General features: G+C 42.4%; 2 protein-coding genes across 2 annotated transcripts; both read right to left on the reverse strand.

The window, feature by feature from the left end:
• Positions 1–239: 239 nt before the first annotated feature.
• On the reverse strand, positions 240–3,139 carry si:ch211-67f13.7 (uncharacterized protein LOC565426 homolog). The gene is made up of 8 exons (XM_017412318.3): positions 2,551–3,139; positions 2,367–2,479; positions 2,171–2,277; positions 1,914–2,088; positions 1,721–1,835; positions 1,567–1,646; positions 1,404–1,492; positions 240–929 (listed from the first exon to the last, which is right to left on the reverse strand). The coding sequence occupies exons 1-8, from the start codon at positions 3,031–3,033 to the stop codon at positions 307–309; spliced, it is 1,785 nt and encodes a 594-aa protein (XP_017267807.1). The 5' UTR covers positions 3,034–3,139; the 3' UTR covers positions 240–306.
• A 1,167-nt stretch (positions 3,140–4,306) lies between these two features.
• On the reverse strand, positions 4,307–13,238 carry LOC108232949 (sodium-dependent lysophosphatidylcholine symporter 1-B). The gene is made up of 14 exons (XM_017411109.3): positions 12,957–13,238; positions 11,444–11,572; positions 10,894–11,018; positions 9,142–9,265; positions 8,984–9,062; positions 8,733–8,887; positions 7,800–7,890; positions 7,269–7,387; positions 7,043–7,126; positions 6,014–6,097; positions 5,809–5,921; positions 5,569–5,712; positions 5,265–5,441; positions 4,307–5,160 (listed from the first exon to the last, which is right to left on the reverse strand). Exons 1-14 carry the CDS (start codon positions 13,038–13,040, stop codon positions 5,118–5,120), a joined length of 1,551 nt encoding a protein of 516 aa, XP_017266598.1. The 5' UTR covers positions 13,041–13,238; the 3' UTR covers positions 4,307–5,117.
• Between the last annotated feature and the right edge of the window lie 2,089 nt (positions 13,239–15,327).

The following is a 15,327-nucleotide window of genomic DNA, read 5'->3' on the forward strand; positions in this document are numbered from 1 at the left end:
TTCTGAGATGTTTTAGCTTCAGTGTGGTTTATTTACTGTCAGACCTTAGTAGCATTTTATTGGCACAAATCTAATTCCATACATTTTGTTATAAACAGAACTTGTATTACAAAACAAAAAAAAAATCAAAATATATTTAATATATCAACTGAAGTAGTTTTCTTCATATAGAAAATCAAAAAGGCAAACTCAGGAAAGGTGTAGTTTCAACTTAAGTAATCACAAGATGCTTGTCTGACTGCATTTCAACATTTATTGCACAGAAATGAGTCAAACTTAGTGCAACACTAAAGCAGGAACCTTCATTTACGTCCACGTGAAATACCAGGTTTCCTCGTCATCCGTCGGACTGCTGACGGTTTTTGCTTGGATCTTTGGAAGCATCCTCCTCCTGTCCTTGTCACGTTTACATGCCCGAGGCTTTTCTCCGTCCTCCTTGGAGACAGCTGCTTCCAGCTCTGCATGGAGGCCAGCTTCCGATGGGACCATCTGCTCTAGCTGCAGCCGTGGACGAAGCGAGTCGTCTCTCTTCTGGTTCTCACGGATCCTCCGCTCCTCACTGATCTCATGCTCACTCTCCTCAGATCTGTCCTCCACCTCTGGGTGTTCTGAAAAATCCTTGTCTCCTGATCCGTTTTTCCAAATATTTAAGTTCTTCGCTTCAGATTCTTCTAAGATCTTCTCCTCGCTCAAAACGGATTCTCTCGTCACTGCAAAATCATCACTTTCTTTAAGCTGCTCCTTGTATTTCCTGTATTTTTCTACATCTAAGCTCTCCCAGAGCTTCTGGTGACTCTTCATATTTGTGTAGTAATTTAGGTTTTCAGCTTCTCTTTCTCTGCTGATTGCAGAGAGGCTGACGGGCTGGATGTGACGCTCTGCTGCGTACGGCTGATCTGAGACCTGCAGCGGCCCACTACTGGCAAAACCTTTACAAATAAAAAAAGATCAAATACTATTATGTGGGTCTTTTGAGTTCTCTTAAAATGTACATACTAGGACAAATAAAATGGAGATGCAAAATTTTGCAATTTGCCCATTTTTTTCCCCCTTTTAATTTTGACCAGTTTGTTAATGTTGACTTCAAATATCAAACTTGTTTCTCACAGTATAAGGTGGTAAAACATTTAAAGCATGATCTATCTCTTCATCACTTAAAGTAAAACTGCTCACTTAATCCAAAAAAAAAAAAAACCTCTTGAAATGAGCCACAATCAGACCAAATATGAGCTACATGTGTTTTGCCTTTTTGAAGGTTTTAAAAGGTGCCTTTTGATTAGCATTGACAACATGCCAATGATAATATGATCATGTGTATCCCTATTAAAAGCAGCTACATGTCCAATAAATATAAATTTAAAAAAAAAAAAAAAAAAAAAGAGTCACAAAGAGACCTGACAGACCTTCCATTAAGACCTTCTGTGGTTTGGAGTTTGCACATGTTGACTCGCAGCAGTCACACACAGAGTCCCAGCCGTGAAGAGCCCTCCATCTGTTCATCAAAAGGTATTTTAGGTTAGTCTGAAAACATGAATATAAAATATACATATGTGTATCCATGCTCACCTGTGACCTTGGTAGGTGCAGGATTTGTGCACCCGCCCTGGACCCTCTGACGTGACCGATAACCTGCAGTGGATTCTGACCTAAAAACAGAAACCAGGCTTTAGCCAAGCTTTGCACTTTCACAGCTCCACAAACTCATTCATTAAGCTCTCGCCTCGGTCTCGGGGTGAACCGTAAACTGGAAGGCCCTGAAGGAGAATTTTATGGCGCCGTCTGTCCGAGAAACGAACTGCGAAGCCCCGGGGTCGTGCTTGCTGTCCACCATGCAGCTGCCGACACAAATTTGGACAATGTGGATACAAGGGCGCACCCGGGACATCGAACCTTTTGCTTTCTGCAACGCATACCCAAAGTTGTCTATTATGGTGTATTTGAGGGAGGATTTGGAGGCCCTGGATGTTGTGGCGTAGCAGCTGTTGATGTAGAGCTTGAACCCGGGAGGCAGGTGAGGAGCAGAGACTTGGACATTAACGGTTTGTCCAAGCAGGTAGACCTGAGGCTTGGAGTGTGCCGTCCATGAATCTATGAATCCATTTATATCATATCATCACAAAATAAGCCAGCTAAAAAAAAAAAAAAAGCTACACTCTGATCAGATTTTTACCATCCATTAACTTGAGTTTAAAGTCCATGGGACGTCCTTTGAGCTTTTTACGCAGAATAACAGTTTGCCATGTGGGCTGTACGGCCAGCTGGTGTACAGAGTGATCCCTGCAGGAAAGCAAATATGGAAGTCTGTTAGCATTTACCGGGTTTTCACACAATCCGGATGACTTAAAAAGCGAAATATCCAGTTTAACCTTTGATAATGGCATTCTATGTTGACACTTATCTGTTGCGCATTGGTTGGGAACCGTTTTGGTGAAGGCTCGTAATGGAGCACGTATCTGTAGACCAGATAACCTGGAGGAAGCTGTGCGTAAAGCGCATCGATCAGAAGCTGCGCTTTCAGCATCAAAAGGAACTACGTGTGTACGGTCTTACCTCGCGCGCGCCATCGCACTCTGTTAAAGGATATGTGAAGAGCAGGTCGCCCTGTAGCCCGAGAACCCCGTTGCTTTTGCAGCTGCTGCCTAACGTCAGCTCCTGCGCGTCCGCGCCTAGGCCGTAGAAAGCCGGCTTGACCCGCACCACGAAGTCGGTGGTGGAGCAGGTGACCGACACGTCCGGCAGGTAGGCGAAGTCCGCCTGGATCCTCGCCTCGGCCTCTCCCGGACGCAGGGACGGTGTTACCAGGGTGGTGGAGTGGAAGGACCTGCGCCAGCTGAGCTGAGAGAGCGGAGAGGAGCTGCCGGAGAGCCGCTGCGGGGATCGCCGCTCTGCCGCGGACGTTTTGAATCGTTTGGGTTTCTGCAGACCCGGTTTAAACCCCCTGCGCCCTTTGTCGAGCGTCTCCGCCGCGGACTTGAGCGTGCTAATGGATATAAGAGAAACAAACAAAAGGAAGAAATACCACTTTGTTTTCATGGCAGAAAGACCGAAGCGCGTCTGTCCTCCACTTTCAATCAGCGCGTAAAAAACGCGTCGCGGCTGCAGCTGATCAGCGGATTAGACTGCAGGGCTGCTGGTTAAAAGGCCAGGTAAGGAAACCAGAACCACTTCTCTTCTTCTTTCTTTTAAACAGATGATTCCGTAAAAAAACACATTCACATGAACACCCAATTAACCAAACAACTCCGTTGTTAATAGAAGATATTCTGATGTTGATTCTTGACTCAGTTTTCCTTTTTTATGTTTTCTTACACTTTCTTTTGCTAAATGCTTCTGCCTAATTTGTGTTATTTTAACCATTTATAGCTATATGAAAAGTTTCAGCTCATTGGGGAGATGGACGCTATGATTTTTGGTTTTTAAAATTGTTACACTTTTCACAATATTTAACTTTATTTATAAAATCTCCCTTTAAATCTGCTTCAGAATACTTTATTTTTGTCTTTTTATGCTACTTTTAGCTTTTAGCTACATTTAGCCATCTTTTGCTGCTTTTAGTTAGCATTTTGCTACTTTTAGCTAGCTTTTTGCTCATTTTACCTAACATTTAGCTGCTTTTAGCTAACACATGTTATCAGAGCAGTTTTTGGTTGAAAACACGTCTGAACTGTTCAGACTGATCCACATTTGGTTCTATAAAGTTTAGTAGCCGTCTCAATATATACTAAACATTAAAAACATCTTTTAGACGTTAATACTTTTAAATAAATACTTCTAAATGAAAGCTAATCAGTAATGAAGTTAACTAAACTTAGTAGACCTGTTTTAGTCTGGACGGTCTGTAGTTTTCTTTTCAACCAGGAAAAACTCGGTGACATATTTGGTGTTTTCGACTCAAATGAAGTTCCTAAAAGAAAAAAGAAAAAGCATCTTTGGCTTGAATTCATTTAAATGAAAGAATTGCAAGCGTACACCTCAGCAGGTTTTCTTTTAGTGCTGATTCACAAATTTAATGTCAAACTTTGAAAAAGTATTTACAGTTTATACAAACAGCAGCATTAACACTCTGAGAACCACGGAGAGGCGGCGGTGGTTTCGTTCAACGCCACGCCAAAACCCCTTCAAAACACGAAACACTACGATTGGAAAAACGTTTCCAGAAACACCATGAGGTGGAAATGAGCAGGAACTAACCACCCCCTGCATTTTTATTAAACAATGTTCAACAAATTACACGTGTGGATGATCCTTTAAACTAAATAAATAGTTAAATAATGNAAAAAAAAATTAAAAATATGGCCCCCCCCCCCCCCCCTTCCTCTTGGGAAGTGACAAAATGGCTGCACTTCTTAGAAAAACAAGAAAAATATTTGGAGTTCAACAGAAAAATCTCATCGCAACTATAAATACACGTATGTAAGGCAGTGATTCAGATATGTCAGTACTTCAGATGTACAAAAAATAACGCCTTTTCATCTTCAGGTAATTCAAGTGCACAAGGTTACGTCTTCATAAATGCTCTTCAGTAGAAATGGAGACGTTGACAAAGCTCCATTTAGTCAGTGGATGAGTGTTTGGGAGCCCCGTGGATCAGCTGATAACATAACATTCTCTGTAAACACCAAAGGTAACGTCTCACTCCTCGTCTGCACAAGTGGTGTAACCCAACAAATAAATACTTCATTCACCGCAGCGAAGTGTGTGACCAAGCTTTGAGGATGTAAAGCGGTCAAACGAGAGGAGGAAGAGGTGATAAAAAGAAACCTGAAAAGCTTCCGCAACATCCCAGTAAACGAGAACATCTTTGGGAAAAACTTGAGGTGGACTCATGGACACGTCTTTGCGCCGTGCTTCACACTAACAACGATAAAAACTTGTTTTACAAAGTGGAACCATAAAAGCAAAAGATGCTTTTGCCGTCTGGTTTTACAAACTTCAAACTGTAGGTTCACATCATTCATGGATAAGTTAGGACACAGCTGGTGGTGAAGGCAACAGAAAATACTTCATACACAGGCCCGCCACTAGAGGGAGCCGTAACTCTTTATGACTCTCTCCAGGAGGCCGTTAATGCTGATGATGAAGCCGAGTTGGTCCTCTGTTGGTCAAGAAAAATGCTGCTATACGCTGCTTCCAAGATCTGAGGCTTCAGAGTCAGAATCTCTGTTAGAGGAAAGAAAAAGAAACAAGTCAGGTTAGGTAAAAAAAAAAAAAAAATCATTAATGTTTAACTACACATCAAATGTGGGATTTTCCTCCCGACTTACAGCATTTTCTCCAGCAGTTTGCTGTTTTCCTGCCTCCTTTCCTCGTCGATGGGGTACGTCCTCAGGACCAAGATCCCCACGATGATCAGGACTATGGGTACGGGAGAGACCAGCACCTTCAGGGTTAAACTGACCGTCTCGGGCTGGGAGCAGTTGCCGGTCACGTACCCAGCAAATCTGCAAAAACACGCGGAATAAGTTGAGCTGGTGTGATTGTTGAGCGCATGATCAACAATAGGAGGAGGTAGTGTTAGAGATTATAGTTTGAAGGAGGAAAAATGCAAGTAATAATAATTAGACCTACTTTAAACTCAGAGTGGAAATACCCAGGGACAGCCCGGAGGCGAACTTGATGAAGAACACATAGAAGGAGTAGAAGAGAGCTTCGTGACCGTAGATGTCTGGATTCTGAACCTTGAAGTCATCCACGGCGTCGGGGAGCATCGACCTGAAACAAACAAGCAGCATTCAGGAGAAAGGCTCGAGGCGGGGCGAGCAGAGAACCAAACTTCCAGCCAAAAATCAGAAGAAAGTTTGCACCCACCAAGGCAGGAGGAACGCTGCTGCCACGCTCACACCCGCCGCCACGGCGACCAAGTAGGAAACGATCAGGTTGCTCTCGATGGAGACGATTAGGATCATGAAGGGTATGGCCCACTGTAGGAGCAGGAACAAGTTTCACATTCTGATGTTTGGCAGATAAAAAAACTGAAAAAAACATGGCAACAAAACTAAACAATCATACTCACCAAGATGCCACAATAGCTTGCCTTCTTCTTCCCGAACCGAGTCAGAAACCACTGCCACCACGGGATGGTCAGAGTCCCCGACAGCTGGAGGAGGTGAAGCAAAACACAAAACAGAGCTGAGTTTCTATTACCAATCATTCTGCCGCCATGAGGACAACAAACACACCAGATTGTCTCAAAGCAGCGCTAAGAGAAATACTTTGTGTCACTCTTTGTTTGAATTATGTAACTATAGGAGAGAAAAGCTTCGGTGAAAAGAAACAAAAAGTTTCTTCAGCTGTGATATGAACAGGACATAATCTGGACACTGAGATCTTGTCCTTCAAGCGGTTTGGGGATTTGATAGCTTGTAAAACCAACAAACAAAGTAAAGATCTGTTTACACGTCTAAATAACTGCGCTGGTATGTAGGTTGTCCCATTCTGGTTGTTTAAAAATGGCTTTAGATGTCTGTCGAGTAAATTAAAAGAGAAAGAGTCTAAAACTTTATTGTTTGAAGACATTTGCTGTAATACAAGACCTTTTTCTACACAGAAACCGTGTCTTGAGATCAACAACATCATCAGAAACTAATCCTCTGACACAAAGTTACCTAAATAAAAAGTGAACTTTCGTTTATTTTATTTAGCATCACTTCTCCGCTCGTTTCAGTTTGCACAAAGTAAACCAGAGGAGGGAGTCGTAAGAAAACAGCTAATTTTCTGATTGCATCTCTCTGAATTCAGCAAACATTAAGTAAAAATGTTTCCCCATTTTTAGTTATTGTTTAGGTACAACCAAGTGAAGGGTTGCCCTGGCAACAAAGGCTCTCCCTTGATTTCCTGCTGAAGCGCAGTAAACGTGTGGGAGGCTCCCAGGAGCCTAAACACCAGCTCCTCTCAGCCTCAAACGCCAACCGTTCGGCCTCAGAGCCGCGCGTGTCCTCGAACGGAGGACAGGCCCTGGAAAAAAAACAAAAAACCCCCCGGACCGACGTCCTCCAAGTCCTGATAAGAGCTGTTACAAGAAGTGAAAAACAGGAAGACTCACCATGATGACCAGCAGAATGTTCTGGTAGTCCTCCCTGTGGCCCAGAGCGTAGGTGAGGAAGAGCGCAAAGTTTCCCTCCAGTAACTAAAACAATAAATTTATAAGTTTATAAGAATACAGAGAGTTCAAAGCTAAAACTCAGACACGGTGGCTTAGGCTAAGCAGACATTGGAAAACGGTTACAAACTTGTTTCAATAAGGACAGTAAAAGAGTCTGAGTTCTTACCATGAAGCCCAGAGATGTAAAGAGAAAACCGATGACCAGCCTGATGTACGGGCCGTGACTCACGATGATCCACAGACCCCGACAGAAGGTGAGCGGCTCCGAGGATTCCCGCCCGCTGTCTGGACGCAAAAGTCAAACAAAAGAAATATCAGAAATAAAATTCCATGCTGGAGGGAGTTTTATTTCATTAAGACGACAAGCTGGTAGGAATGTCACTCCTGCCACTGTGTGACTTTTTAAAAACTTTGCATTTTGAGGTCTTTGAAGTCATTGTTTTAGATTTCTAAACAATTATCTTCATTTAAAAAGAGCAGTTACGTTGTTATGGACATTATAGTTACTGGAATATAAGTAAATACACTTGCAGGCCTAAATGTTCTGATATTAATTATATTATTAATGCAGCTTTCATTTTAACACTTGAAACATGATTGCAACTAATCTGCTTGAAGTATACATTTAAAGAACACAGAAAAAAAAGAGGTTGACCCAAGTGCATTAAAGCAAAACCATGAATTGTTTGTTACATACCTTTTCGCTCCTTCACACCAAAAAACAAGACGCCAGCACACAGGACGTAGATGAAGCAGATGACCCCTGAAGCGATCATGTATGATCGTTTCTGAAGACAGGAAGTGGAGACAGAAAGATTTACCAACACCGCTGCAAAGCTTGCAATAACATTTTGCACACAATCGCTCCAAGCTCAGGCGTCATAGATAAAAGTCGACTTCTAATCATTTCTGGAGAGTTATTTCGATTTGTTTGTTTCTCCCTGAAGCAGCAAACGTTCTGTCACCATCTCAGTTAACGTTCTGACAGGGTGGAGACTCTTTAGCATTGTGTAAATGTCACTGGAACGTCATCCACTGGACTGGGACTTCCTGTTTGCAGCCTTGACTGAAGAGTTTGGATGTAGCTACATCTACAGCCGATTAAATTTTGGAGTCAGCCCAAGCAATGATGGCCGCCACAGCTAACTTAGTTTGTTTGCTGTCTGTATTTTTGCCACCATCTTGACCAGGACCCTCAAGAGAGAGGAGTTTTAACTCAAAGGGACCTTTCTTGGTTAAATTAAAATCATAATGAAAGATAATTCAACTAGTAATCTTTGACTCCACAGTTATTTAGAAATTGTTTCAATAAACAGTGACGTGTGCCACGTAATCAGACAGATCTACAGTTCTGTGGGCTTTTTCTTCCCGTACAAATCCATTTTAACCAGCCACAGGGGAGTCTTCAGACTCATTAATTCATGATTACTCTGAAGATGAAAAGCCTCAACACTAAATTCATAATTTAAAAGGTGAATAATTAACAGCCTGCATGTTTCATTTTTATCAAACACCGATTTTAAAGCCCATTAGCTAAAATCTTGGATTTCCTTTTTCAAATTAAAGTTGGATAATCATTCATCTTTAGAAGATAAATAGAAAATATTGTCAAAAGAAAGAAGAGACCAACCTTCTCCTCCAGTGAATCTGTGGTTGTGTTCATGTTCATCGTGAAGTTCGAGCTGTTAGTGTCGTTGAGCTCGACGGGACAACTGGAGCCGCCACCGACTATCTGTCCCTGGATTGCAGTGCCCAGAACTGTCCCCAGCACCTCCACCATCATACCTGAGACAAAAAAAAAAACAAAAAAAAACACAGGTATGCAGCGTCAGCACACAAGTTCAAACGAGTGGATTCGGCCTCACAGGAAGCAGGACGTACGGTAGGCGGTGGCAGAGTCGCGCTCCTTCTGGTTGCTGCTGATGAACATGGTGAGGGCTGAATATGGCACATGGAAGCACTGCAATGAAACGGAAACAAAAAAAATTAGAGAAGCGCGCCTTTAAGAGGAACAAACAACTAGTGAGTATCTAACTAACCGTCTGCATTGACTGGAAGAGGCAGTAAAAAGCCAGGTACCAGAAGACCTTCCCTTCCTCAAACGAAGGCACGTACCAGATCAGGAAGTACGTTAGCACTGCGAATGGAGTGGAGCAAAGGATCCTACGAGGAGAGGAGGAAACAAGTCTTTAAACACACTTTATGGTTGTGTATTTAGCTGTTAAACACAGCGCGCACAGTGTTTATGGAAATCTGCCCACTGTGACTGGAACACACCCTCTTGGTTTTTCAGCCAGTTCTCCCCTGCAGTCGCTTCTTTTCTACTCTTCTCTGGTCACTTTGTGAGTAATCCCCTTAATCCTGCCTTGTTGGAGCCCGTGAATGGAGAAAAGACTCAGTCGGGGCTGCCCAAAAAGCAAAGCGAGGCCGTGTTTGGTCCACCAGAGTTACCTCAGCGTGCCAACTTGAGCTGGTCAGGTCAACGAGCTCCTGTATAGATTTATCACAGCCAAGTAGGTGGATGATGAAACCTCTCATCAGCTCTCAGCTTTCTCAAAAATCTATTTTGGATACTGGAAACGAGGTCTGACTTTAACCCTCAGGGTGCGTACGATCAAACACAAAGACGTGTTTCTGGAGCACGAACACGCCGTCATGTGAAACCCCGGGATTTCACCCTCTTCCTGTGTCATCAGAAAACACCAGCGGCTCTCAGTTTCCCCCTCTTGTGCGGCTGAACAAGCTAAACGGAGGTCTGACTGAACACAACCGCATTAGGAGGTCAAGGGTACACAGGAAATCACCTTAAACTCTAAAACCCACATCAAGTGGCTCAAGTTTTAAGAAAATGCTGTATTGGACCACAGCTGAATGTCTCCAGCCTCCTTGTTTCGCAGACAGGTCTTTAATGTGTTTGTGGGGTTTTTTTGTTTTGAAAGTGACCTTCCTCATATCCATGCTCGGTTGAAATAAGCACGAGGTCTACTTCTCGAAACCTCCCACCGCTGTTTGGGGAATCAAACATACACGTGGCAGTCACTGCTCTCTCCCCATTGGTTTAAATCTGATGGTGTGTTGTGGGTTGGACCAATCGCAGCAGAAGGAGGCGACTTCCTCTCGCCCTCCCCCGCTTCTGCCTACAAGACAAACTCACCCACAGCTGAGGTTTTTTTTCTTTAGCTGTTAAACTCGTACAGCTGCCAAGCTCGAGGGTGGGTGGGGATCATATCAGAGAAAGTTGTGTTAAAACACCAGTTCTGCTCCGCTGCACCTTTACACCCTGGCTTTTTCACAATGGTTTCTGAACCAACAAATAGGTTTGACCTCTCACTCTGAAAGGAACCTTAAGGCCATCTATTTTTATGAGCCAACTTCCTTATTGAGCTCAACTGTATAAATTTGGCTGCAGATGCTATAAAAACGACAAGCATGTAAATTTTATAGTCTGCACTTTTGCCCCTTGTTGTCACGAGTCCTGTAATGCAGTCCTTCGTGCTTTTTGCAGGAGGTGGGACTAGATGCCCTTGAGAAGTCATGTGCAGCAGACATTCGAAGTAACGTACGCAGGGTTTTGTAATTGGCTTAACTGAGCAGAAAAATCCTTGGTTTTAGCATCCAACGACATATGTATTGTCAGGATGCATTTTTTCCCCCTCCCAAGGAGCCGCTTCAACCCTAGTTGCCATGGTTACATTCACATTCCCGTCAGCCCATTTGCCATTCAACATTCCCGACAAACTGCGTCACCTCGTCGCTGCTCGACATGATCAGCACCTGACCCGGGCACCTACCAGGGCATCATGCGGCCGAAGCGGGTCCATCTGCTCCGGCTCACCAGGAACCCCACAGTTGGGTCGGTGACAGCGTCCCACGCCCTGCCCACGAACAGGATGATGGAGGCATAGAAGGGATCCAGCTACGAGGACAGGGGAAGAGAAGTGGGGTGGGGGGCAGACAAAAGACTTGAGCTTAAAGCATAAAGATTTACAAAGTTTATGACCTCATATGCTTGTGGTTCACACAGCTGAAAGCCTCTGTAGTGATCCCATGGCTATTATTGCAGTTCCTGCTGAGGACAGTGAGAAAAGACTAACTGAGACACAAAGCAAACAGCGGGAGTCCAGCTTCATGCGCTTCACTGAATGCTGCAGGGTGAGTTCTGTTAAAACGATACGAGAGGAATGAACACAAGCTTTGGCCTTGAAGCTAATCAGTGTTGCTGCTGAAAGGAAACTGGGATAATGGACTCAAGTAACAGCTTGTAATCACTACGGTCTGCAAACACACGGCTGCAGCTCCTCTGGCATGTCTCTTATTATATGTGCATTTCTTGTCAATCACCTGCGCAACATCGAGCAGGTAAATTTGCAGGAAGAAGCCCAGAGCGGTGCCCGTAATCTGGTAGGGAGCTCCTCCGAAGGCATAGCAGAGTTTATTCCACACGGACAGGTCACTCCTGCGTGCTTTTGGCTGAAAAAGACAAAAAGAAAAAAAACAAAAAGAGATGCATAACAGAGCTAACGTGATACAGTTTGTGTTCCTGAGAGTTTATTACCCCTCCTCCCTCATTTTCTGCTTCAAACACTCAGTCATCCTCTGCTGTTTAAGGTTAAACAGTCCTGAGGTTACTATAGTTCACACAGGCTGACGCATCAGAAAATCAGCCGAGCGCAGCCATTGGCTCCTGAAATAGGATGTTTGAGGTAGTATTTTATGGCGTGCAGCCTGCATATCCACCACGGCCAATCAGATAACGATGAATCACCTCTCAGTGCTCAAAAAACAAGATGTGAGCAATATGCTCTCCTGACAAAGTCTGCGTTACAAGCACCTGAAAAAGTAATCATGTCAAACTAAAAATAAAACTTCAGCTAAATAAAGGTTTCACTCCGGACAACCTGTAAAGACTTTCAGTTTGTTTTTATCATAAAAGACTGACAGTCCTTATGTTAAAACTAATAATATTACTACTAAACAGACCCCAATGTGTCACATTGTAAGCTTGTTTCAGCTGCAACTGGTCAAAACCAAACTACAGCTTTATTTGCATACAGACGGAGGAAAAAGCCTCACATTAAACCACCTTAACTCACTGAATGTCTAACATTTTATTTCAGATACTGCTGCCTTAAAAAAGGATTCAAATGTCTGTGAATATTATGTTTGTTACAAGTCAATTTGTCTGTTGTACTTCCTTTTCAATAGTCTCATCAAGAAAGATCAAATCTCTATAAGCAGTATTGCCAAGCAAAACTAGTTTAGGAAATTATATTTTATATTGATTATTATATTTCATAGCAAGAGCAAAGGGCTGTGGATGGTAAATTAAAAGCCCTAGTTGTATAAAATGCACAACAGCTACGCTTTCTTATTAGTAATTACATAAATGTGGAACATTTTGGAGGTTTATATGTACATAAATCCCACTTCAGTCCATTTTTAGCTCCATTAAAGTGGCAGCTAAGAATTCCCACACTTTTAACCGTTTAAATCAACGTCCCTGAAGTAGCCCCGAGTGAGAAACACAGAGTTTCTGCAGCGCATCCGTCTCAGCTTCGAGTTCACAGAAGAGAATATTTTAAAGACATTTTCCCACGTAGTTATGTTCCCATTAAAAACCGGTACGTTCACTTTATAATATAGCACCGAGAACAGCTGGAACAACCGGGTGAAATTTAAATCAGGAGGGCAGGAAACACACGACGGGAGCGAGGGGTTCCTGAGACACCGAAGAGGAAACCCTGACCACAATTTTTTAAATCAAGCTTTGAATTTAAGCGCCTTTTTTACGCTCCTGTGTGAAAGTGGCGACACAATAAACTATATTAATTAAAGTCTCGAGGTGAAACCTTACCTTTACGGTCTTTATATCCGTGTTTATAGGCTTGACTGTCAGTAAAGTTGCGGCGTATTGCTCCGCGCCTTCTCCTCGTGCCATTGAGCTCCGAAAAAAGAAAAACCCGATAAATTTATTATTTTTATCCGATATGGATTCAAGAGTTAGGAGTGAGAGTTAAAAATAAATAAATAAATATGTAAATAAATAAATAAAGTTGATTCACAGCATCGTAGTGTGTATTCCTCTGCTCAGTGAACGCTTCCCTGAATGAATCGAAGCTCACGCCGCTCTGACCGGCCACCTCATTCATTCTACTACGCCACGTCTATGCGTCACGCTGACGTAAAGCAGAGCCTCTGGAAAGTCACGACGTCATGACGTAGAACATATAGTGGGCAGGATTAAGGAGGGTGTTGCTCTAATTAAACTAAAAAATGAAGCCCACCTTTTCATGGATCAAACAGTTTCAAAGCGTCATGATAATAGAAAAAAAAGTAAAGAACTAGAATAACAGCAAGCCAAATAACAAGCAACAATCTTTCATAAAGCATTATTGACATTAATGCAAAGATTACACACAGAAAAAATGGATGCAACTACAGGTTGTTGGGTTTTTTTAAAATCTAGGACCAAAATTTTTTTCTGATAGAATAAAGAGATTTTGCTGCACAAACTTCAAGGTGAAGGTAAAAATACAGAATAATAACATAAAACAGCAACACTGTTTCAGTCTTCTGCGAAGAAATAAGAAGATTTACAACCTGTTAGTGCTGAGAACTACAAAGAATAAAGTAATTTAGTAAATATAAAACAATGTAAAAACTAAAAATTCTTTATTAAGCTAAGCAGAAATCCACTGTAAACCCCTTGAGCAGCAAAAAAACAACCTCTTTTTACTGATGTGGGCTAGTACCTCATAGAGGAGAGAATGACTAAAATAGCATATATATACAGAAAAATCAAAAATAGCTGAATCAGCTTTCATACAATAAAATGGAGTTTTACTACATCTTATCTACTTATAATTTCTACAAGTTTCTCTGTTCATGTTTTACAGAGTAAAACAGAGATGTTGTTAAAAGCATCTCATTGTTCTTGTTTTTTCTCCACAGTAAAATGAAGTTCAGAAGTAATTCCATGTGAATGTTTGCCGTGTCGTTTTATTTGTTTACGGCCTCCTTTTGTACAGTACATTTGTTGTTTCCCTCATTTCCAAGTCAAATCCAAACGCTGGTCTCAGAAAACCTGCCGGAAACAAAGGATGAATCTGACTAATTCAGAGCTGTTTGATAAGAAAAGCGATCAACTGGGGAAAATCCAGACAGTCTGCCTCACAATTCTTCACTGAATGTGGGTGTTTTGAAAAATGCCGTCGCCTTGATTTCTGGTTTCCTGTCCCAGAAGAGAAGAAAGCGAACGTGGTAAGTTTAATGTGAGTCTCGTTAACTCAGGTGACATCCAGTAACCTGAAGCATCTTAACCCAGAGGAGGTGGAGGAGCCAAGAAAGGTTGAGTCACTCCTGCAGATTAATCACTCTGACCTCCTGCTGTCACTCCTCCTAGAAGTTGTTTGCTTAGTTTTTGCTTTGATGGAGCCATAAAAATCACTTTAATGACACTTTTACTTTTCATTTTACAATTAAGATACAAACTTCTGTTCTTAACTTTAACTAAGTTTACCAACATCTGGACCGTTTGGACCAATGACTGACTGTGTGGAGCAACGATTGACCATTTAGACCAGTGCTGTCCAATCCTGGTCCTGCAGGGCTGCTATCCTGGATGTTTTAGATGTTTCTCTGCTGCCACACACCTGATTTGAATGACTGAGTGATTAGCCGGCTTCTGCAGAACTCAAAGACCTGCTGAAGAGCAGGGAAATATCTAAAATGTGCAGGATAGTGGCCCTCCAGGACCAGGATTGGACACCACTGATTTAGACCAACAATTGAATGTTTGGATCAACGATGGACCGTATGGACCATATGGACCAACGATTGACCATATGGGCCAACAATAGACCGTGTAGACCAGCAGTGGATCGTTTGGATCAACAATGCACTGTTTGGGCCAACGATAGAACATTAGGTCCAGTGATGGATTGTGTAGACCAATGATGGACCGTGTGGCCAAACGACAGACTGTCTGGACCAGGGGTGTCAAACCCAGTGACGCAAGGGGGACAAAATTTAAAAATCTGGTCCTAGCCAAGGGCCAATCACGATCAATATTTGTTAAAAATTACATAAATTAATTAGTTTTAGATGTATTATGTCAAATCATTCATATAGAAATATCAATGACCTGTTCCCAGTTACAGATTATACAGAATTTAGAGCAAACAGACTTTAATGAACACAGACAAATAGATCAAACTTCAAAAAGC

This window comes from Kryptolebias marmoratus, linkage group LG10 (genome assembly GCF_001649575.2).
Source record: "Kryptolebias marmoratus isolate JLee-2015 linkage group LG10, ASM164957v2, whole genome shotgun sequence".
Classification (NCBI taxonomy): Eukaryota; Metazoa; Chordata; class Actinopteri; order Cyprinodontiformes; family Rivulidae; genus Kryptolebias; species Kryptolebias marmoratus.